General features: G+C 37.0%; 5 protein-coding genes across 7 annotated transcripts; 1 reads left to right on the forward strand and 4 right to left on the reverse strand.

Annotated features, from left to right (window-relative positions):
• Positions 1-1,592: 1,592 nt before the first annotated feature.
• LOC117634685 (protein RKD5) lies at positions 1,593-4,736 on the reverse strand. Its single transcript, XM_034368872.1, has 5 exons — positions 4,517-4,736; positions 4,118-4,367; positions 2,880-3,115; positions 2,282-2,499; positions 1,593-2,006 (listed from the first exon to the last, which is right to left on the reverse strand). Exons 1-5 carry the CDS (start codon positions 4,584-4,586, stop codon positions 1,794-1,796), a joined length of 987 nt encoding a protein of 328 aa, XP_034224763.1. The 5' UTR covers positions 4,587-4,736; the 3' UTR covers positions 1,593-1,793.
• Positions 4,737-6,154: 1,418 nt separating this feature from the next.
• LOC117634707 (rab escort protein 1) lies at positions 6,155-11,079 on the reverse strand. 2 transcript variants are annotated; one of them, XR_004586820.1, is made up of 9 exons: positions 10,005-11,079; positions 9,466-9,588; positions 8,888-8,984; positions 8,472-8,510; positions 8,120-8,363; positions 7,927-8,011; positions 7,105-7,259; positions 6,676-6,756; positions 6,155-6,558 (listed from the first exon to the last, which is right to left on the reverse strand). XR_004586820.1 is itself a non-coding variant. In XM_034368897.1 (9 exons), the coding sequence occupies exons 1-9, from the start codon at positions 10,724-10,726 to the stop codon at positions 6,451-6,453; spliced, it is 1,692 nt and encodes a 563-aa protein (XP_034224788.1). In that variant the 5' UTR covers positions 10,727-11,075; the 3' UTR covers positions 6,155-6,450. The 2 variants fall into 2 exon arrangements, 1 of the variants encoding a protein (XP_034224788.1); XM_034368897.1 differs by having other exon boundaries at positions 7,105-7,297; positions 10,005-11,075.
• A 263-nt stretch (positions 11,080-11,342) lies between these two features.
• LOC117634935 (heterogeneous nuclear ribonucleoprotein F) lies at positions 11,343-13,414 on the reverse strand. 2 transcript variants are annotated; one of them, XM_034369219.1, is made up of 2 exons: positions 13,275-13,404; positions 11,343-12,229 (listed from the first exon to the last, which is right to left on the reverse strand). In XM_034369219.1, the coding sequence occupies exon 2, from the start codon at positions 12,015-12,017 to the stop codon at positions 11,541-11,543; it is 477 nt and encodes a 158-aa protein (XP_034225110.1). In that variant the 5' UTR covers positions 12,018-12,229; positions 13,275-13,404; the 3' UTR covers positions 11,343-11,540. The 2 variants fall into 2 exon arrangements, with proteins under 2 accessions (XP_034225110.1, XP_034225109.1); XM_034369218.1 differs by having other exon boundaries at positions 11,349-12,318; positions 13,275-13,414.
• Positions 13,415-15,148: 1,734 nt separating this feature from the next.
• Positions 15,149-16,359, forward strand: LOC117634999 (protein ACCELERATED CELL DEATH 6-like). Its single transcript, XM_034369313.1, has 2 exons — positions 15,149-15,522; positions 15,634-16,359. The coding sequence occupies exons 1-2, from the start codon at positions 15,238-15,240 to the stop codon at positions 16,180-16,182; spliced, it is 834 nt and encodes a 277-aa protein (XP_034225204.1). The 5' UTR covers positions 15,149-15,237; the 3' UTR covers positions 16,183-16,359.
• A 236-nt stretch (positions 16,360-16,595) lies between these two features.
• Positions 16,596-19,167, reverse strand: LOC117636196. Its single transcript, XM_034370697.1, has 7 exons — positions 18,890-19,167; positions 18,702-18,781; positions 18,485-18,555; positions 17,807-17,877; positions 17,637-17,718; positions 17,284-17,333; positions 16,596-17,047 (listed from the first exon to the last, which is right to left on the reverse strand). Exons 1-7 carry the CDS (start codon positions 19,004-19,006, stop codon positions 16,964-16,966), a joined length of 555 nt encoding a protein of 184 aa, XP_034226588.1. The 5' UTR covers positions 19,007-19,167; the 3' UTR covers positions 16,596-16,963.
• Between the last annotated feature and the right edge of the window lie 3,291 nt (positions 19,168-22,458).

Genomic DNA, 22,458 nt, shown 5'->3' on the forward strand with positions numbered 1-22,458 from the left:
TTATGACTTAGGATAAGAAACAAAAACAGAACACCCATTCAATATTGTATCTTGTTTTACTAGATATATTGTATTAGAGTACCTAAACGTGAACTGCTATAAACCCACAAAATATCACGACAAGTTGATATTTGTCTGCTTGATTATAGGAGCAATGTCGGTCCCGCAATTGGAAATTCTGCATCTATTTTTTCTTTGGGTTCAAAATTAAAATTAAAACATACAATAAGTCAATAAGGTTGAATCAAGTGTTACTAGTCTTCATTCAGTAAACCAAGAAGTAAAAATTTGCTTGGTCTCCGTACATACGTGGAAGTGGCAACGTGATGTATGTATGCAGTTGACAAAATAGATGGCCACTCAACTTACAAAAGTGGCTTTAATAAATAATTTTTATAAATAAAAAGAAAAAGAAAAAAGAAAAAGAACTTATAAAAAGTGGCTTACAACAGAGCAATCCTCACTCGTAGGACATCATTGATTTTGCCCTAAGCAGGGGATGACCATGAATGAGAAAAACTTAGCTCTCACGGATTCATATAAGTTTATACATTTATTCTCTTCATCAAGTGACATATATGTACTCTTTCTATGTAAGTCTTCTTCCGGATAAATTAGGATGAACTAGTGTGACATACCTAACATGTAACATATCTAGAAGGAAAAAAAATATTGTAACTTGAAACGTGCTTAACTTTTTTTATTAAATGAAATTAAACGCAAATGAAAGGGAGTTGACGATTGATTGCTTTCTCTTCCACTAGCATATTGTTAGCAAGCACGCAAATCATGGTTAATTATGACATAGTCTTATGGTCTATTGGTCACTTTTAGTAGAAAATGTATCCCTTGATTCAATGAGGGATCTAATTATTCTTGCACAGGACCAAAGAAAACAAAATAATAATAAAAGAATGATTCAAGGATTTTGGTTGACGAGGATCTATTTTTGGATTTGAACGTGGATTTTCCTTAATATATATTACAAAGGATTTGTCTTTCTGAATTTCCTAAAACGTATATATATGTTTTGAGAGACTGTTTTTCTATATGAAAGAAGAAAAGCGATAGAAACATCCTCGGACCTCGGTTAGCAATCTTGAACCTCAACCGAGTGAGTCAAACCCAGCCACAATTATGGCCAAGCAGCAGCCGAAAAAACATAGACAGCCGCAACTGCCACGTTTTACACATGTTAAGGTAACCAAGGCCCGAGACGTGGCAACCACACGCTTGCGCACACAGCCCCTGGGGGGGAAGAAGCTTCTTTCCAGGCAGGTTCCATCAAACATTATATATTTCTCTCCTCAGGGGAGATATTCAAGTACGACGGAGACATGTTCTTCAAATATGAATGTCATGTACGCCGTACTTTCTTTTTTTATTTTCAAGGAATGAGGAAAAGGAAAAAGAGCAGAGTTTTAAGATAATCGTCAAGGGGGGATGAATGCATGTTTCGGGCTTTTCAAACAAGAAACTGAGATTTACAGTGTTTTTACATGGAACGGAAGCATACATGAAGCTACGACATGTCAAACAAGAAATTCGTTGACTCGAAGATACAATGAACTAAAAAAAAACTGAAATGGAAATGCCATGAAACTGTGATGGAAACACAATACTAATAAATGTAAGAAACTGCAGAAAAAATCCATTGGTTTACCAAAAAGTAAATATCAGAAACTAAAGAAGAGAGGTTCAAGGCCTTGAACACCAATGCAAGAATTTCAAAAGTGATGTTTTTACCATTTGGAAATGAGTTCAAAAGCTCTCCTAATATTTATACAGATGTTCTAATTGTCAGAGTTCGATAGGCCCTGGCTTCTGAGAAGTCTAGCTCTATGCCTTCTCTTGAAAACATCTTGCCTGAACTTCTTGGTCTCGGTCTTCATCTCCAAGAAGGGTTTCCTCTCTATACTTTCTTTTTCATTCTCCAACATCCTTTGCCTCTTTGCAACAGCCAAGGCTGCAGCCTGGTTTTCCTGCTGTTGTATCTCTGTCTCTTCCTGCACATTCATATCCATAAACAACTGTGCACGGATAATAGGTGTCCATATATGCACGTCTGTGCGCTTGTATTTGCTAATATGTCAAATGTGCATATTAAGGACTTCATTCATTACACACATAATCTTTCATCTTTTTAATGTTGGTGAATTTGTTGGCACTCATTTTTTCTTTGGATTTGGGAGATTGATAGTGCCACTAAGTAAAAGCATGTCAATAATCACTCAAAATAAAAGTGAGTAAAACATATCAGGAAGGGTAAATGAGGTCCGACCTGAAGATCACGAATGAGACCATCAAGCGATTTAATTTTCCTATGTGGCCACCGAGGAATACCAAATTCTCTACATTTCTTTTTAAGTACTGTAAGTCCAACATTCAGATTTCTCGAAGCTTCCACAATTGGGAGATCAAAATACTTGGCCAGATCTGATAAAGCGATATTCGCTACATGTTCACTTGGTGCCCTTTTCTTCTTCTTCTCCATAATACCTGCAACCTTGCACCTAACCTATGAGATATCAAATTTAAATAACGAGCAGAACATTTTTTCAAGACAAAATATTATTGAATATCAATTTCTATGAAAGATCCAGTCTTTTACTACCTCATATATTAGCAAATGTTAGTCAGATTTAAAATAAACATATCACTTGTTAGTTGCTTCAGTTTATGGAAATGAATGAAACTTTTAAGTTCTAGCATTCTAAAGTAAGCTTCTGCTGAGACAAACTCTAGATTCAGCTCCATATTACTGCAATGCCATAGAAGAAAATACTGAAGAATGCATAGAAATTTGTTTGGTGTCTTCTCACATATTTTTTTAAGTTCAACTCGTGCGGCAATAGAGATAGAAAACAATGGCAACTAACCTGGTAAACTTCTTCCAATTTCTTGATTCTCAGACGATTCGGACATTGGGACTGGACATGGAAGACTGTTAAGATCCAGATCAAGTATGGGCGAACTTCTTATTAGTTGATGGTTATTGTCATTACTCCCTTGGCATGTTTCCTCCCCTGACCTTTGCAATGGTTTTTTGTTGCTCAACTCGAAAATCATCTGAAGATCATTAGCCAAAGCTGGAATCGACTTCAACTTCAGATTTCTGATCAATTGGGAGGAAAGATTGTTAGAATTATGAACAAAACTATAGAGAAAACAAAGAAATTTGAAATGATCAAAACTTTCGATAGAGGTGGGGTGGGGTAGCTGGAGCTGGGGTTGAGATTAGGTCTAGAGCAAATAAGGGTAATATCTTCAGCAACCAATTAAATGTGATGAATTGTTTTGCAGAGGAATGTTAGAAATGGAAAATACTTTCCATAAAAGTGTTTTTATGTCCTATGCTAATTGAGCAAGTTATTCTGTTAAAATCCAGGAATTTTCTCCTTTTAGGTGAATTTAAATATATACTATCTATGTTAAACTGCTATGAAAACCTCAGGGGATCCACATCAAACTCTACAACACTCCTCATTTAAGTTTGAAAGAGCATAAATCATCATGAGCAAGTTGCAACACTAATAAAGTGGCCCACTTGGCCATGCTCCAATCTTTGCAAGCCAATCCAGGAAATTCTTACATACAATGGCCTAGTGTGAAGAGCACTTGACCCCTCCTCATAATAACTGGTCACGTAACCAACACGTGTGAATGTGCCCGGTATACAGCACGTAAGGGGTGAGGGTGAAGGCGTGAAAGGGCGTTTTATACACCCATTCCATGTAAGAATTTCTCGTACACTAAAACCTTATATAAAGGGTATCTTTACTCTTTTGTCTGTACCTACTTAACTAGGATTGGGAATGCCTGGAAAGGAAGATAAAGCTGCACATAACAAAGATATTCGAAGAAACTGCCGATTGTCACCATGGAGAAACCATAAATTTCTTATCCAACCATCTCTCTACTTTGCAGGCCCAAACATGAAGTTAGTCATTCGAAAATATACGTACAGAAAGAAAATCATTAACCACTTTATTACAAAGTTTAACAATGCAAAGCATAGACAATGACACACCCCAAACCAAAATAAAAGCAAACAAATTTAAGAAAGCAAAAACAGAGAAACAACATCAGAATTTATTTGTTAGACTGAATTGGGTACCTGGAGACTGAAAGTATGGAAGGAATGCATGTAAAATTAGGAGGACAATTGGCCTGAAATGCAAATATGCAAACCCAACAACCATTGACATGTCCTTCGTGCACTTGGGAAACTGGAAATTTCATCAATCTAAGAAGCGGGTCAGCTGGTAACTCCACATATGGCTCACTGGCGGACAACACGAACTCCCTCTCAACCTCATTTTCCTTCCCCTCATCTAATCGGTACACATGCAAGCTCCTGATCAACTCTATCAAAAACCCAACCAAAAAAAAAAAAAAAAAAGCTTTTTAAAAGACAACAGAAAAAACCAACAAGAAGAAGAACAATAAAGGACTAATCTTTGGAGAGCAACAGCTGAAATTGATTGCTGAGAATGCTGGGTTTTGATAAGCTTACCTTGGTTGATGGTGTTCTTGAAGACTAAGAGAGATCTCAGCAAATGGGGTTCACAGTCACTGGAATCCATGTAAAGGAAGGAAGAAATATCATGGTTGTGGGGTAAGCAACACTACATTACCAGTTGAGTAGTGACAAGAAAACCGTGGGCAGAAAGAGGGAATGGGATGAAATGAAAACCCAGGCTTTGAACTTTTTGGAACAGGTTTTTTTTTTTTTTTTTTTTTTTTTTGGTTCTCAGGTTGCAGACTTTTGATTAGTTTCACGGTTACCTTCACTTGCCCATTTCTCTAGAGTCCTGCCAAGCCAAGCTTTTTTCTTTTTCTCTACTTTCTTTCGTGTTGGCTTTTTCTATATTTTGTTACTAGATGACCAAAAACCTTTTTTTTCTTCCTTTTTAGATAGAGATTACCAAAATCTTTATTGCATTATTCCAAGTTTTTTTTTCTTTCTCAAATTTTAAAAAAATTTAATGGCATATAGATGTCACATTGGAATTAAAATTTCCTTGGTCAAAAATTGTAAAACTGAATGCCTCACCTAAATCCAAAGTGGACTATCACATGAACGAATAATTAGTTTTAGCAACTTATTAAATACATAACAAACTCCTACAATGTCGTAACAAGACATGAACTTTTATCTTATTATTTATGTAACGGACTATAATTGTAACTTTTTTATATAATAGAATGATAATTGTGATTTATGTGCATATACAAACGCATACTCTCACACGTACAAAAATAAAGTCAATCATCATAGTTAAGTTAGCTGTTTATGATTCCTACAACAATTTTCGTGGCAATGATTATTTGTATCTTGAAAATAATATTGTTCATCCAATAAAATATTGGAGCCTAACTTGAGAGAGCTTCCTTAAATAAAAACCTTTTGGCTAACATTATAAATATATTTTCTAAATGGTAATTTGACTATAAAAAATTTCTTTTTTCTTTTTTCTTTTTGTTGTTAGTAATTGCTCCTAGCCATTAAGAGAGAGGACACAGAATTGGCTTCGAAAACTTTGTAAAATGGACTTCCGAGGTTTTGAATTTTGTCACGCAGCTACTAATACACGCAGACTGCCACTCCAATTTCTGTACTGTTCTGAGTTCTGACCCACGCAATTGACATTACAGTGCATTATTCATCTCTTAAATTACCTGTTATACCATGGAAAAACTTGCACTGACTAAATTAACCTTGGAATGACCCAAGAATATTCCGCTTCAGAATGTTGGATTATCAAATTATGGCGCGACGGTAGGGGCACATGTGTCAAAGGAAAAGAAAACTGGGTCCCAGAGCAACTACCTTTGGCTTTGGGCATGTTTGAGAAGTGGCACAAAGGGCGTTACAAATGAATTATAAAAATAATTAAATTCAGCTCCTTTAGTGGTATGCAATTTCCAGCAAACCAGAAACTGCCATTGAAGCGCTCCTTTTTGTGAGATTGGACGGTTGGGACGGTTGGGCTTACCGGAACTTCAGTGTTTCTTTTTTGTGATTTGCTAATAAGGCCTTTCTTGTTCTCAAATTTGCTGGTTCCAATTTTTCTTATGCTAGAATCTAGAACGATGTTCTCGTTCATTCAATGGCGATGAAAAATAAACACGCAGTCAGAAATGAATTGTCAATTGTAACTGGAGGCAAGATAGCTAACTAAATATATTTTGAACTTTGACACAAAATGTTGGCCCTTTTGGATATCACAATAAAGTCAAAGTAGGGCTCCGGACAATAGCAGTACAATTGATAATGGGTAATGCTTGCCAAATTATAGGAAGCAAGAAGTACCCTGCTTGTTGTTCTAGTATACAAGATGCTAGCAGTCATATTTCGACGTCTGCAAATTCCTGCAGCAATGCATTCGAGGGGATGACTTAATGCCCTAGTACAGCAGACACTGACTTGAGTCCAACAAACCACCATTAGTTCTCTAGACTAAGCTCGGTATCATCCTCTGAATTCTCAGGCACCTCACGGGAGGAGGGTGTCTCCGGAAAGAATACCTCATCTGGATACATCTTCTGGAAAAGCTGTCAAGTACCAGCACCAACACCAAATTTTATAAGGGCTTAACATTAGGTGATATGTAACAAGTAATTAGGCATAGTGAAAGTTATCAAACTTAAGCCAGTTAAAAGAGGACATACCACCACAGTTGATTCTATCAGATCACTGAAGTTAATATTTCCATCTGGCGTCGGAGTGGAGATGATATTTTCATATTGACCCTGAAATCAATGCAAATCAGAAACGGCATCAAAGGTCATACCTCCTCTATCAAGATTTATGTCGCATTTACAAAAACCAGTACAACATGGTTCTAAAGTCTTTCCAAAAAGGTAAATATTATATCCACATCACATGTGCCCTTTTTCAGTTCGATCCTCAAATCATCCACAGATGAGAACAAGTCATTACATTGCCATCCTCAAATTTAATACATCTATGAGAACACGTCATCCTCATCATCATTGCTAAACATCAACGGAGGCAAAGAACAAAAAAGCATCAAACAAGCGAACAATCACAATGCAAGACATAGAATTACTGAGAAACAAACTTTTGTGCAGACATACAGTGGGCACCGTTGTGAGCTCCTGAATGTATAACATGCTCCAAAGCAGGGTGGGTTTTACTTCTGCGTCTTCACTACCAGCTGCGGAACCACTTTCAGAAACAGGAAGGGTGAGAAGAGCATTCATGGCCGCATGTAGCAACCTTTTCCCCTGTCCTGCATCATCACATAAACCAGAAAAGTACAACACAAACCTGAAGAAGAGATGGTAAACAAAGTCAAATTTAACAGATTCCTGGATAGAGTGAGGGTGGGTATCTAATATCTAATCCATATGTACAATGGTAAATACTTGGTATGGAAACTCTTTCTTTAAAGACAATCCCAAAAGAAGAAAGAATAGCAACCATGACTAGATAAGAATCAATAACTATTAACAAGTTGATATACTTCGCGACCTAACATTAGTCATTTCTAGGCAATAGGACCAAGTATTTAGGCAGTTCCATATCATAACTACAGGAAACCAAAGGCTTGACCATTTTTATTTTTAGAGCTTACTAAGTCAACCAACTTGGGTTCATTAAATATACAGTTACAAATCCACATATGTAGGTGGCAAGTGGTGCTTCTTTTTCATTGCTTCAGGGTAGTTGGTCTATCGGATCTCATTGCTACAGCATGGAGAACAGATATGATGTGCCTAACATATACTTGAAGTTGTACATGTAATTCATAATTACCAAATATTTAGCCATCAAGATATTAAAAAAGGTTAAAAAGAATGTCAAGATAAAAGATAAAACAAAATGTGTATATATCTCTGTGTCAACGCAGAGAGAGGAAGAGAATTATTATTTTCAAAGATTTAGCATAAACATACATGCCTGATGGACAAACAGCCAGTTTGTCCAAGCCGCCTCCTATCTGGAGAGCCCGAATTGAAGTATCCTGCTCAGGAAACAAAGCTGGGGGGGGGGGGGGGGAGGGGAGAGGGGAGGAAAGGAGACAAACAATTTCAGTTCTATTATTCAATTTCAACAAAGCACACTAACATAACCAGAGTTAATTCTTACATCTAGGAGGATATATGAGCAAAAATTGTGATATATCTGGCTTCAAGGAACTGTTAATTATACATATTCCCCTAGCCACCTTTCTTTTATCATCTTTCAGACTTAAAACTTGAAAACTTTCTCTCAGGTCTGGGGGAGATGAAGCTGGCGGCAAAGGGACTATGAAGGTTGGATCCAAAACCAGCTGATGACTAAACATATCCTCGCCTGAAGCTAATCTAACACCTTTGTATTGTCCACTATTCTGCAAAAGTCCACGATAAACATTAACTAATTCGCAACTTTCAGGTAAAAATTTATTTCAATAAATATGTTACATCAGAAAAAACAATAAGTACACTCATGCCCATACCTGGTCCATAAGCAGAGCTGTCACTGGCATTCGCAGAACCTGCATTAAAATAGTTTTCAGACAAGGATAACCATTCCAACTGTATGTATGCAAGTTTATCTATACGTCCAGTGAATGTAGGAACTAATGCACATGAACATAACTCCAGCTCCTATAAAAGTAAATAAGTAGAGCTAAAAAATTAAGCTAACCCACCATTCTTTTTACAAATAACATGATTCACAATTTGTGAAATGCAGAGTTGGAGACGAACCAAAAATCTCAACAAAGAAAAGAGTAAAAGTTAAATAAGACCACACATATAGGCCAATAATAAATAAATAAACAAGGGTGGACATATATGAAGAAGTATGCCAATAACTTTAGGATACTTTTTTCTTTGAAATTAAGTAACAGAAACTTCCGCTTAAACTTACATATATGCAACCTTTAACAGCAGCGCGACGGCAAAAGGCTTGTGATAACTCCCCAAGACCATAAGTAGGATAAAGCAAAGCCCCAGATGCACCATACCTAAGAAGAACAAGAATGATAAAGAATCTATTTGTGGCATACTGAGTAGCATCTTTTATAAAACTTTGAGGCCCATAAGTATTGATTCAAGGGACACATCAAAATCAGTTGGCTCACGTAAGAAATACAACGCATCTAAGAAGAAAAGCTCTCCTTTCTGAAATTTTAATTTCAATGAAATTGACAGGATTCCACCCATTCATACTTCCTTATTGCTTCCCATTCTAGACAGATGTACATATTCTCCACAATCATAAACCATTGCCATCAAACATTGTGGAGTTTCATCAACATTTTTGTTACTCAAAGACTTATTCTTCAAAATATTCAAACTGAGCCTAGATCATGGATGAATAAATAAACTCATTGATAGTATAAATACTACAGAGGTACTGGGTCGAGCATCACTACAATAGTACTACACAGTACCTAAAATGTCATATAATAAACGTTATGTACAAAACATAATAACAAAACTAACCTGCCAATTGAATTTTGGTAGAGGGCTAACCGCTCCATCCCATCTCTGGTCTTAAGCACAGATTTACAAACTTCCAAGTTATCTTGATCATAATCTACCATGCAAATGGCATACAGAATAATCCTACATGGAAGATACAAAAAAACATCTCAGAATACCGAAAATAAAACTCTCAGAGGTGACGAAACCAAACAGAATAACTCATTTGAGAAACAGTTTTCAGGATAAAAACGACCCGTTTGTTGGTGTAGACTATTACAAGGGCAACCAATGCTTGCTTTGTTTGAAGGAAAAACAACAGAATTATAAATAACAATAAAAACTACATTCCCTTTTTCCTTTTTACGATAAATAATGTAACAAGCAGCAAAGAGTACTAATGGGTATCTATAAACGTTTCAATCGCCAACAGCTCACTGAATCAATGGGGAAAACTCAAAACCCCAGAAAAGCAAAGCAATCTTATCAAGACAAATGAGAGATGGGAAAAAAATAAAGTGCTGTCACTAACAGATAGAGAAAGGCAATGCGATCTGTACAATTTTATCTTGGGCGGCAACCGCATCTTCTTCAAGAACTCAACAAAGGGGCTTTCCAAATCCTCCTCTGAAATCTTCGAACTTTCCCTCCCTTCATCATTGCCGTCAGAGGCTCCCAAATGCCGCTGAACAAGCTTGAAGAACCTCATGAGTTGGTTCTTCTCTAGAAGACTCAAGCTCTTGTCTTTGAATATTGCTGATCGAGAGTCCGGCACATCACAAAGCCTCCCACTTCCGTCCCAAATGAAGCTCGCTTCGATGCCCTTGAAATCCAAATACGAGTTTACGCCCGATTTGATCAGAAGGTCGGTAGCTTTGTCGGCGCAAAGAAAAACCCTTGGCCCGCCAAGGTCGACACTGAATTTTGTGGAGTGTTGTGCTAGTGTTTCGGGGGCATAGTTGGAAGTCTCAACGTTGGAGTATAGGGATCGGAGGCTGAGATTTAGGGCGGTGAAATCATGGCTGCTACTTGCAGAGTTGGTATTGGCGGCGGCGGTGGAGGGTAGGTTAGCATGGTAATTTAGGAAGGAAGTGAGGTCATTAAGGTGAATAGAGGCAGAGTGGCTGCCGTAAAAGTCGTTTGGGTCAAGGTGGAGGACGGTTTTTCCGGTGGCAGAGGCTGCGGCGGCGATTACTGATTCGGGGATGCCTGTCCCAACAACGATAAGGTCAAAGGTTGTGGTTTCAAGTTCGATTGGAAGGTACGAAGGTAATTCAGTCATGGCACTGAATGGGGATGGAGAGAAATTTCAGAGGGTAAAGGAAGAGCTCTCAGCAAATAGAATTTCTGTACTCGGCAGAAGAAGCAACGGCGACCAGCGGTGAAGAAGAAGAAGAAGAAGCAAGGCCAAGTGAAATGAGACCGGTGCTCGGAGAATTTAATGAATAATTTCAAAATGCCAAAAATGACATTGAAATGATACTCCCATTTCTTTCTTTGGTTCTTGAAGTACAGAAGAGAGCCCAACTAGCATAATGTCTAAAATCATAAGTCCAACTCAGGTCAGGTGAGCTCTACTGCTCAGAAACAGGAAATGCTCCATAAATTCTATGAGGATCTTCCCCATTGGAAGGAAGTAGTGCATTCCTTTTCTTTGCCTTTTATGGAGTTGGGGGTCAAATATCATCTTCAAATTTGATTTTTGCTTATGATCAGCTCAGCACAGCACAGCACTTGCCTTGAAATTTGATTTTTGCTTGCTAGTGCTTTAATTTTACACACAGAAAAATAAGGAATTATGACAGCACCCGCCACATAGAAATCATATCCATCCAATTTGATTGCTTTTATGGCTACGCGGGCGGTTCAATAAGCAAGCAGAAAAATGAAGCAATTACAAAACAGAAAGTAGAACCACAACAACTGTGGTAGCAGATGCTAGTAAAGATAACCTACATGTTCCTTTAGTCCACATATGGACCTCAATTTAACCATTTAAAAAGATAACAAATAATGTTTGTATATAACCTAAAGAGAAAAATGTCTTAGCCCCACAACAGAAATTTCACATAAAAAAAGTTTACAGTCTCTGATCATCACTGCCTTGATCTGGATTCAGCCCGTCTAGCTTCATCTGGTGTTGATGGAAACAGCTCCACGTACCTCGACCCAATTGTCATCTTGTCCTTGCACATTGCCTTTTTGGCCTCTTCCGCAGAAACAAACTCAACATATGCCTCTCCAGTAGATTTTCCATCCGGGCGGCAAGCAATATGCACCCTATCTTCTACAACCTTGAATTCTCCAAAAAAATCAAGAATTTCAGATTTTTTAACAGAGAAGGGGAGACCGCGCATCTTCAATATCTCAGTGTACTCCATTTGGTCCTTGTCGCTGAACCTCTTTGATTTAGATGGAGGAGGACTTCCTTGATAGTCATTATCATAAATACCTTCATAGTTTACCTCCACTGCAACAGCATTGTAGTAGTCCTGCCTCTTGCACCGGAAAACTTCGACATACCTCCGCCCCATGTTCTGACGATCTCTATGAAGAGCAAACTCAACCTGCATGGGTCCAGCAAAGACTACAAAGGCCTCTCCTGAGAAGCGTCCATTCTTGTTGACCAGCAACACATCAACAATATCCAGTCCCGCAAAGAACTTGAAGATGTCGATATCAGTGCAGTTGAAAGGAAGCCCCCTAAGACGGGCCACAGGAAAGGCAGGGGGCTGATAACCCCCACCATAGTTGTAAGGTTGAAAGCCACTTGTGCCGCTGCTCACTGCGAAGTAGGGATTCGAGTCCATCATTCTTGGTCTCTTTGAGCCGACCTCGTACCCGTCCGAAACCCCCCCGCTTCCCAACATTGCCCTTAATACCCAAAAAAGAGAAAATCCCCCACTCAACCTGTTAATAAAACCAAACCCAACCCACACTTCCCTGACACCTAATGTCTAAAACCCTACATTTGTTATTCTCAAAAAATATAATTATATCTACCAGCCCCATATCAAACAGACAAAAATAGAAATAACCACAGATGCATGACAAAGCATAGAAAATAAAACACCTTTTCCTAGATATAAGATATCAACCAACTGATGCTACCAAAAGCAAGAAACCATATGAGATGTCACACGCAGAAGCATTAGGTTCGCATTCACACAATTGAACATGGTTTATATATGCTCTCAGGTTTTTTAATAATATAGAATCAATTTCTCTATCCATTCCAACATGTCACAGACTGCTCATGAAAATCATAAATTCAGTAAATTTTAGGCTAAAAAACTACACTTTTAGTCCTTGAAAGATAGATTAAGTTTCTATTTCGCCCTTACTTCCGAACAGGTAAAATGGGCGCTTTACTTATTTATTTAAATTGAGTTACCATTGCATAGTCAATGACCTTTGCAACGGTTCACCTGTCTTTCTCATATGAGAGTTGCAGGATTTTGTTTGATGAATTACATAAATGGTCAATACCAAGCCAAGCTCTACGTATTTTACTACCTTGATCAATGAGAAAAAGACCCAATTATGTTTAGCTTAGATTTAAAGCAAACACGTATCAAAAACTAAAATTCCCAAAACTCAATTCTATGTAAAAATACAAGAGCCACGAAATCAAATTATCAAATCAACCAATTCCTTTTCCTCATTAATTTTCTTAATCCAAGACGCGTCAGAATTAGATTAAACCATCAATCGGGTTCCAAGATAATCAATCACAAATTTAGCAACATAACGAAGCAAATTAGCAACAAGAAGATCACAAGAAACACACAGATATTTGAAAGATGCAAACAAAATCGAACTACGCTTACCCTCTCGATCCGTACATGGCTACGACGATTTGAGTCTTCGAAGGCAGCTGCGACTCTCTAAAGGAGAAGGAACGACTGAAAAATCGAATTATTTAACTGTTATCTACCAAACCCTAACCAAGCTTGTTTGAAAGAGAAACCAAAATTATCGAGAGGCTCCTTAAATATTTTCCTTTTTGTTTTTGTTTTGTTTTTGGACTGTTTGATTGGGTTCATGGCCCAAAGGTTTCTTGGGCTTTGACCCGACTCTCTACACTATGATCTGGGTCCAACCCAAAATAACATGTGATGCAATCCAAAGTCATTTTGATGTATGTGTATTTTCTGTTTTTGGATTTAAATTTCCAAATTTGTGGGATTTTTTTTTTGGGAGTTCTCTACTATTTGAACGTCATAATTGAGAGATTTTAGACTCCAAAATTTGTGGGAATTAAATGACCAGATTGATTATAGGGGCAGTTTTGGAATATATAAAAAATCAACGCGGCATGACATTTTAAAATCTATATATATAAAGCTAAAGGAAGAGAACGGTGAAACATTCAAAATACCAGAAAATGTCCTTGGTTAATTCAAATATTAAGAATTGAAATTATTAATTAAATGAGGATAATATGGTAAATTCATATTTTTTTCATATTAAAAAAATAAAATTAAAAATAAATTAGATAATAGGTTCTACTTTTATGAAACACTAGCCTCTCTGCACGCACTTCCGCACCTGCAAGAGGCTTTTTTAAAAAAAATTAAATTTATTTTAGAATTAAAAAGGATAATGGATAGTTGTGTTCCATAAAAATATGATCCATTATCTGAATTTTCTTTTATTTTTAATTTTTTTAATACGAAAAATTTTGAATTTACCATATTATCCTCATTTAATTAATAATTTCAATTTCAAATGTTTGCATTAACCAAGGGCATTTTCTGGTATTTTGAATGTTTCACCTTGCTTTATATATATAGATAACTACACATGTTATCTTTTCTTAATTCTAAAAAAATAAAATAAAAATAAAAATAAAAACCAATTGGCACATAGTTTAGACTTAAATCAAAAAACTGAAACACAATAGTAACGATTCCACCTTCTTATACCAAAGTTTGAATCCCCATCCTTATAGATATTTTTTTTAAAAGATAAATTCCCATAAATTAGATTAAATAAGAATAGTCAAGACCAACGGATTCTTCCGGGGACTAGTTTGCAAATGGAGAAAGACCTTTATTGGGGTAAAAGAGTAACTTCATAAAGCCACAAAACGGGCAGCAGAAAACAAATGGAGGGAGAAGCCCACAAAGCATGAGAAGTTCAGAAACCAAACCGACCCCAAGGAAGCTCGAGTTTGGGGTTCGCCAAATTTTTAACGTTTTCGGGTTTGGTCTCCTGCAGCAGTTAAATGAACGTGCCGACTGTCTATATTTAGGTACTTTTATCTTTTGACCAAAAAAAGGTACTTTTATCTTTATAGTATTTTAATTAAAAATTAAAAAAGAAAGACCTTTATTTTTCGAAATGGCATTTTTTTTTTTTTTTGGTAACAACATTTGAACAAAAGTCTTGGAATCTGCTCTGCGGAAAGGGACCAGTTTACAAACCAATGAAAAATTTAAGATTTGGCAAATGGGACATAGATTAAGAAAATGCCAGCTTGCTTAGGATTTGATAATCCATTTTAAACAATAAATTATGCTTGTTAAACGACCCTTTTAGCAAGTCTGCTGCTGACCCGAGAATTATTAAATATCCATACCCAAAATATAAAAGTAGAAATCTCATCACGTGCCAAAAAAAAAAAAGGGAGCAAAAGCTGCATTTGAATAAAATATAAGACCCACTTGATTAAATAAGGACCTACACCTACCCAATAATTCAGTCCACAAAACATGGACTTGGAAGAAGGCCTCTCGTTTGATAGATTCAGATAGATTATGCTTCCAAGAAAAACAAGGAACCAGAAAAATGAAAATGGAGGCTTGGAATTTGGCCGAGGCCAAGCTACCAGCAGATCGGAGAAACCATGAAGCTGGCATGGATCTTGATGTACACAATGCTGCAGAAGAGGGCAATGTTGATGCCCTTTGGCAGCACAGAGAGCACGTTGACCAAGTGTTAACCCCAACCAAGGACACAGTTCTTTCTCACTGTCCTGGTTGCTGTGAGCAGCTACTGGTTTATAACAAGGAAAACTTGAACGCTTTACACATTGTTATAGCTGATGATGATTCTCTGCTGCCGACACTGAAGGTATGTAAAGTACGCATTTTTTGTTTACTTTAGAAAGGTTAGCTAGCTGCACTTTTATAATTAGACAACTCCGTATGTACACCTAACATTTATATACGTACATATATACAGGAGCGCTCAAGCGCTAAAGCCGAAATGGAGGAGGTGGAGGAGAAGAAAGGTGGTAGTAGCTGCAGGGGATTCAGTGCGTTCAAATGTGGCAAAGACGCTGATGTAATATTGAAGGAAGTGAAAGAACCTCATCTGGTAATGGCTACATTGATAGCAACTGTGACTTTCGTAGCGGGATTCGCCATGGCTGATTACGAAAGCGAAAAAGGAGGCGGCCAAGCTAGTCCGGCAAGAAATGCAGCTTTGATAGTTTTTGTTGTAACAGATACACTGGCCCTGTGTATGTCGGCTTGTTCTGTCTTGATGCACTTTTATTTGCCAGGGCCGAATGCCATTGTTTTGTCCTTATCTTCGACCATGTCCGCCTTGATTTTCATGGCGATTGCATTCATTTCTGGGGCATATGCAGCATCAGGTCATTCTCCGCGGCTTGCCGTGGCGGCTAGTGTGCTCGGCTGCTGGTACTTTTGGGCAGCTTTCTTCATGCTTGGCCGTCCATCTGCCAAAGCTTTTCTGAGGCATTTTAATCATGCTGCCACTGCAGCTTAGTTGAGCCAAAAGATTCTCTTCTTGTCTTGTTTTTTACTTTGCTTTCTAATCTAATCTAAGCCTTTTGTCACATGTCCAAAGTAATCTTGAGGTATCAAATACTCAAATAGGCCGGACGCATGCCACAGAAGACAACGCGATATTTTACTGGATTGTCCTCATGCCAATTAAATTCAAAGAAAGGATTTTGAGTATAGGTGAAATTTCCACATATTCTACGAACAATGAACTCCATGAACATGGACCTAAAAAGCTATGCTGCTATGCAGCCCAACTACACAAACGAAATGTTCTATTGCTCTGTGATTCTGTGTTTAAGGTTTTTATCTGTCTGTTTCCATGTTATGAGGCTTGAAATCGTAAAAGAAAAATCAACAGAACTTACTTTATATAAGCAAAGCAACCATGGCTAGATCGGTTAAAAGATTTAACTATATAAATAACCAAATTTCTTCAACACGAAGATGACGGGAACACACCCATCCCTCAAAGAAAGCTGAGTACTGAGTGGCAAACACAGAATACATAACAGCATCTGACTAGATCTTTCTTTCAGTAAATAAAATTAAAGAATAGGTTTGCCAAGAGTTCCGTTTTCTACATACTACAGAGTTCACAAACACTAAACTAAATTTACATAGACCAAAAAAGTACAGCAAATCAATACAAATTCCTTGACTAAGGAAAATTCCAAATTCCTAAGCTCTTGTTTAGATTTTGTTACGAAGTAAAGAAAACCAGACCTAATTACTTTTCTCCACGTAACCACTTCACGGGACGATCACTTCAATTCTTTGAACTTGAACAGTCGACAAACAAATTTGCTAACCCTAGTAGATAATATCAACCAAGGTATAATTCCTACCTGCAAACACATAACAAAAAGACCAGAAGCACTATGAGAAAACTGTAGACCCTTATTACATAGTAATTAAAAGAGCACCTGACAGTAGTTAGATCATTTAGTTGCTAAGAGCCAAAGAGACATATTTCAGCATCTTTGCTTAAGGGATCACTTAAAACCCCTTTTCCAACATAAGGTTTCACCCAGGAATACTATAAGATAATAACAGTGTAAACAAACGGTTGAACTTTATTTACCACGACATTTTCATTTAAAATTCCTCCAGCCCTCCATGATAGCACTTTCCCTGCAAAGCAATAAGAAGAATCAATCAGAATTGCAATCAGTTTCGTTATACTTCCTGCTACTTACTCTGATTTATATATATAGTTGCTCCATTCTTTCTTCTTTTTCTTTTCAAAATTTAGTAATTATCCTAACTGACATAGGCTTATAGGCCAATAAAACAAGTAAAAACACGCATTATAGTAAGTGGAACTCAAATCATCAAGTGACAAAGATAAAGAGGAAAAAAGAAGATTCTTGCAAATAGCCATACTGGAAGAAAGAATGGGACTCAATAAGTAAATATGCAACAAAAATGCATTACCAAAGGGTTGCACAAGTTCTTGTGATATGGAGGCAATAGGAACCCTCCAAAACCACCAAATCAGCACAAGATACGTTAAGACCTCAGAGGACAATCAAGTTTGTCAATTAAAAAAACCTTGATTAAGGAAGAAAGAAAACTTTTAAAAAATCTAGTATACCCAGAATTACCTTCAAGATGAACAGAACTTTCAGATACAACTCATATGAAAGTTTTCTCTCCTTGCCATCCAATTCTTGATCTGGAAGTCAGGTACTAGTGTCAGAATCTCACATCCATAGAAGGGCACCATATCTCCACTAAGAAAATAAAACCGCACCACAACAGAGTACTGAAGCTATGAAAGATAGGAAATATAACCAGGCACGGGGCTGAAGGAGGGGGGGATAGATACAAGAAGTAAAAAATTAAACTAAGTAAATGTAGCAATAACTTATATCAAGTGATCTTTTTGGCACTCACTTTATGTTTTCTAAATCATACAATCCACCTGATGGGCAGTGCAACAAAACTAAATTTGTACTGAGAACATAGGAATTAAGAGTATATGCTATAAAAATAAAAGAAAAGCAAGTTGGCTAATCTAAATAATCAACCACTCATATCTCTGAATGAGATTGATATTTCAGTCAATAAAATGAATGTACAGGGACACCTAGTAATTAAAGACATTGAACAACTACCTAAACTGTACTAAACATTCAACCCTTTCGCTTAACAACTTCATCTTCTTAAAGTTATGTGGCTGCTACTATACAAACACAATTTTGAACCCAAGCATGTTGCAAATAATTATTTATAAACATATATAAACATAATTGAATGGGTGGAGTTGCAGCAACTAGTACAATTTGCAAGTTCTTTCTCCTTAACAGCTGCCATCCTCCTTAGCTTTGCAGCTTGTGCAAATGTTGAAGGCCTGGATTCAACAAAAATAAGATCACAATCCTGCTAGTGAAAATGTAAAAACTTTGAAGATGCAATTATCAAAAGAATGCTAAGAACCCAAAAACTAAATGTATTTAAATTGATGGAATATATATTTAATTAGTAAGAATCACTCACTGTGACAATGAGCTTGCCTCCTTCAAAAGGTCCTTAATTTCTCCACGCAACCGGTTTGCCGTAGCAGTCTTCACTCCCCTCTGCGAATAAATACAATTAAGGAATCAAAAACATGATTAAGAGAATGATTTCACACCAAATTACCATTAATTGCTTAAATGCGTATCGATAATCGTTGAAACAAGTACCTTCTTCAACTGTTGTAGCCCCCTGGAGACAAATTGTAAAACGACGACGACTATGAAGACGAGAGGAGCTGCCACCGACCTTCTATGGCCCTCTAGGGTTTCAACCACCTCTCCCATCTCTGATGGTCTCCTTGCTCGATCCTTACCAACACCACCTTCTTCGTCCTCTCAGAATCTCAATACCACTGCCACCTCTGCATCTGGCTCTCGGTTTTCTTGTTTTTTTTGGGACAGAATGGCAGTCGGTTACGTTCTCCTGCTTCTCACACCTGCCTCGTCGTCGTTTTCTCTGTTTTTTTTTTCTTTTTTCTTTTTTTTTTCTTTTTCTGTTCAATATCGTCGTTTTCAAATTGTTTTCTTTGGTCAATGTCGTCGTTTTTCTCGGTTACTATGTTGTTCTGACCCAAGTCCAAATGGGCAATTTAACGGCCGATATTTGCTTGGGCATGGTCCAATTCAAATTTGGCCCAAATCTGAGGTTAGAACTTGGTATCGACATTACAAATTTACTAATTTACCCCTAAAACAATAATATCAGTAACCACTACCATTCCTGTTTCCATGATTATTTATTGATTAATTGTTTGTTTCCTAGCTAAACCCTACTTCCATTCCAACTATCTTTACTTTCCGCCCAAGAAAAAGAATACTCTAAGTTTTTCTATTTTTTCTATTCCAGTTAGCAAAGCGAACATAGTATATAAAGACACCAAATCATCAACAAACCCTATTCTTATTTCTTGACCCAGAGTAGCTGGGACTAAGATGAAGGGAATCCTTGATAGTTGCTGGTTTGGAAGAAATTTTTTAACCGGATGCATCGATCTTCTATTAATTTTGATGCCGCATCTTTTAATATTTTCGATCAAAAGTAAGTATTGTTGATTTGTTGTTACAATTTAATTTGCTTGAATATGTAACTGTATGACGTCAACTGTGATACTTGTTTGTGTTTTTGTTTTTGATAAATAATACAATTTTGTGTTAATAATATCTTGAGTTATTTGATACAATTCTTATCAACGATCTATGTGATGAGTTCAATACTTACATTCAAATTTGTTATTAGGGTTGGAGAAGTCGAGGGCTAAGGGAAACGAGAAGCCAACCTTAATGGACCTACCCAACGATTTCCTCTTCGACGTCTTTGCAAGACTGCCGGTAAAATCACTTTGTCACATCCGTAGCGTATCTAAGACCTCTTTAAGCATAGTTGATAACCCATTTTTTGCTACGCTTCGTTTACTGAATCCTGCTACCAACACTGCTTATGTTGAACTACCTCAACTTATGCTTCTTACTCATTCCTGGTCCTATTGGCCTTTGGATCATGGCCGCTTTGCCTTGCAATCATTGAAATATAGAGGCGAGCACAACTTGACAAAAAGCAAACATCGTTATTCACAGATTTTGTCCCAGAGTTACGAATTTGATTTTGTTTTTTGCAACTTGTTTTGCTTTAAAGCAAAACATGGATGCTTATTGGTCAATCCTCTCAGAGAAGAAGTTCTAGATATAGAACTCCCAATTAATGACCTTGTTCCATTTCGTGCTAAAAAGTGGTACGGCATGGGATTTGACAGTGTAACTAGGACTCACAAGATTGTTTGTGTTTTTGAAAGTGCATCGCATGCTATATTAGTGGCTTATGTTTATACATTGGGCACAAGATCATTATCGCGACAAAAAATACATTCAGTTCCTCAATGTGACTTCAGTGGCAATAATGTATCTGCATACGGAGACATGCATTGGTTGATTCGTCGTCATGTAGGTGGAGCAAATCCTAATCGTATTATTTCTTTCAATTTCGAGAAAGATGAATTTGTTTGGACCCCTTATCCTGATTCATCACATAGTTTCTATTATAATTTGAATAACATACATTTGCTTAACGTGCGAGGGTGTTTGGCTATTATGTCATATCAGGATTATTCTATCGAGATATGGGTGATGAAAAATTATGAGAAGAAAGTTTGGGAGTTAGATTACAAAATTGACAACAAAAGATTTCCTCATTATCTTAGATCAATTCAGACTTGTGGTGAGTGGGAACATGGCATATTTTTCACTCAAAGATATCCTAATATGTTTTACTTTTGGGACGTCAGAGATAAATCCATAAAACACATCAAAGCTGAAACATTACTCCCAGGCATATTCAGTTATGATACTCTTCAGAATCTTCTTTGGGATGATAAGTTGAATCAACCGGGGCTGTGTCTCTTCAGTTATACTGACAGCCTGATTTCCTTGAAGACTTTCGGCAATTTAGTTGAAAGCTGATTTCCTTGAACACTTTCGGCAATTTAGTTGAAAGACAAGTGCGCAGGGGGCAGAATCGAGTACATGGGATTTCGATTTATTGAAAGAGAAGTCTGCGTAACTTGGAATTCCAATTTTTTATTTAATTTAATTTACTGTAAACTTTCATGGATGGAGAGACTGTAACTTTGTTCGAGTATCATTTACTGTTATGCAATGTATTATATGTAGCATGGTAAATTATTCATGAGAATTGTTTCAACTTGAGGATCCAAACAAAACCTACTTGCAGTCTTGATTATGATGAAGTAGGTTTTGTTTTTTGCCTCTTTTTCACATGAGAAAAAAAGGACCGAATTAAAACGATTATGTTTGAGAAAAAAAAAAAAAAACGAGCAATCATTACAGTCTGGTACAAAATTCCTGCATCTTTCATTTATATTTAGTATTCAATAACTTTACAATAACAGTCATTGGTGCCTATGAGAAGGGAGGGGATCTGTTGTCCTCAAATTTAGGTTGGATGTTATGAGTGCCTTTTGAAATTTATTCTAAGAGCATTTATAATGGGCTCCTTAAATCACTTCCTTAGCTAAAATTTAGAGAGGAATTGAAAAAAAAAAAAAAAAACTTGAATTTTTCTCAAGCAATCACGCGATTCTTTCTGAATTCTATTCTTCTTTTATTTTTGGCGATAAGTGATTGAAGCACCAAACGCTGGAGCGAACCAGAAACTTAGTAGAAACAAAATCCAAGTTCCAAACCAGTCGGACGTACCAACGCTCCCCAGCCGACGAAGATGAAAGAGGAACAAAATAGATCAAAAGCCAAACTCTAAATTCCAGTTCATCCCTTCCAAATTATGCCCATTGTTTTCACAGAGTAGCACATGTGCATATGGTGTTAATAATATCTTGACTTCTTTGACACAATTCTTATGAACCTTCTACGTGATGAGTTCATTACTTATATTCAAATTTGTTACTAGGGTTGGAGAAGTCGAGGGATAAGGGAAACGAGAAGCCAACCTTAGTGGACCTACCCAACGATATCCTCCTCGACGTCCTTACAAGACTGCCGATAAAATCACTTTGTCACATCCGTAGCGTATCTAAGACCTCTCTAAGCATAGTCGATAACCCATTTTTTGCTAAGCTACGTTTACTTAATCCTGTTGTTGAAGGACCTCAACTTATGCTTCTTACTCAAACCTCATCTTTTATTCCTAGCCACCGCAGCCGCTTTGCCTTGCAATCATTGAACTACAAAGGCCAGCACGACTTCACAAAAAGCAAGTATAGATA

The sequence above is a fragment of the Prunus dulcis genome, chromosome 7 (genome assembly GCF_902201215.1).
Source record: "Prunus dulcis chromosome 7, ALMONDv2, whole genome shotgun sequence".
Lineage (NCBI taxonomy): Eukaryota > Viridiplantae > Streptophyta > Magnoliopsida > Rosales > Rosaceae > Prunus > Prunus dulcis.

What these genes read in the sequence shown, in the direction of transcription:
- LOC117634685 (XM_034368872.1), bottom strand. Translation starts at nt 4,586, where the DNA reads ATGGATTCCAGTGACTGTGAACCCCATTTGCTGAGATCTCTCTTAGTC. An exon ending in TCCATACTTTCAGTCTCCAG is followed by an intron (nt 3,116 to 4,117) that starts GTACCCAATTCA and finishes CCAATTGATCAG; the next exon opens with AAATCTGAAGTTGAAGTCGA. An exon ending in GTCTCATTCGTGATCTTCAG is followed by an intron (nt 2,007 to 2,281) that starts GTCGGACCTCAT and finishes ATGAATGTGCAG; the next exon opens with GAAGAGACAGAGATACAACA.
- LOC117634999 (XM_034369313.1), top strand. Translation starts at nt 15,238, where the DNA reads ATGAAAATGGAGGCTTGGAATTTGGCCGAGGCCAAGCTACCAGCAGAT. An exon ending in CTCTGCTGCCGACACTGAAG is followed by an intron (nt 15,523 to 15,633) that starts GTATGTAAAGTA and finishes ACATATATACAG; the next exon opens with GAGCGCTCAAGCGCTAAAGC.
- LOC117636196 (XM_034370697.1), bottom strand. Translation starts at nt 19,006, where the DNA reads ATGGGAGAGGTGGTTGAAACCCTAGAGGGCCATAGAAGGTCGGTGGCA. An exon ending in AAGTTCTGTTCATCTTGAAG is followed by an intron (nt 17,719 to 17,806) that starts GTAATTCTGGGT and finishes TTGTCCTCTGAG; the next exon opens with GTCTTAACGTATCTTGTGCT. An exon ending in AGAACTTGTGCAACCCTTTG is followed by an intron (nt 17,334 to 17,636) that starts GTAATGCATTTT and finishes ATTGCTTTGCAG; the next exon opens with GGAAAGTGCTATCATGGAGG.
- LOC117634707 (XM_034368897.1), bottom strand. Translation starts at nt 10,726, where the DNA reads ATGACTGAATTACCTTCGTACCTTCCAATCGAACTTGAAACCACAACC. An exon ending in CAGCTCTGCTTATGGACCAG is followed by an intron (nt 8,364 to 8,471) that starts GTATGGGCATGA and finishes GGACTTTTGCAG; the next exon opens with AATAGTGGACAATACAAAGG. An exon ending in TGATAGAATCAACTGTGGTG is followed by an intron (nt 6,559 to 6,675) that starts GTATGTCCTCTT and finishes GGTACTTGACAG; the next exon opens with CTTTTCCAGAAGATGTATCC.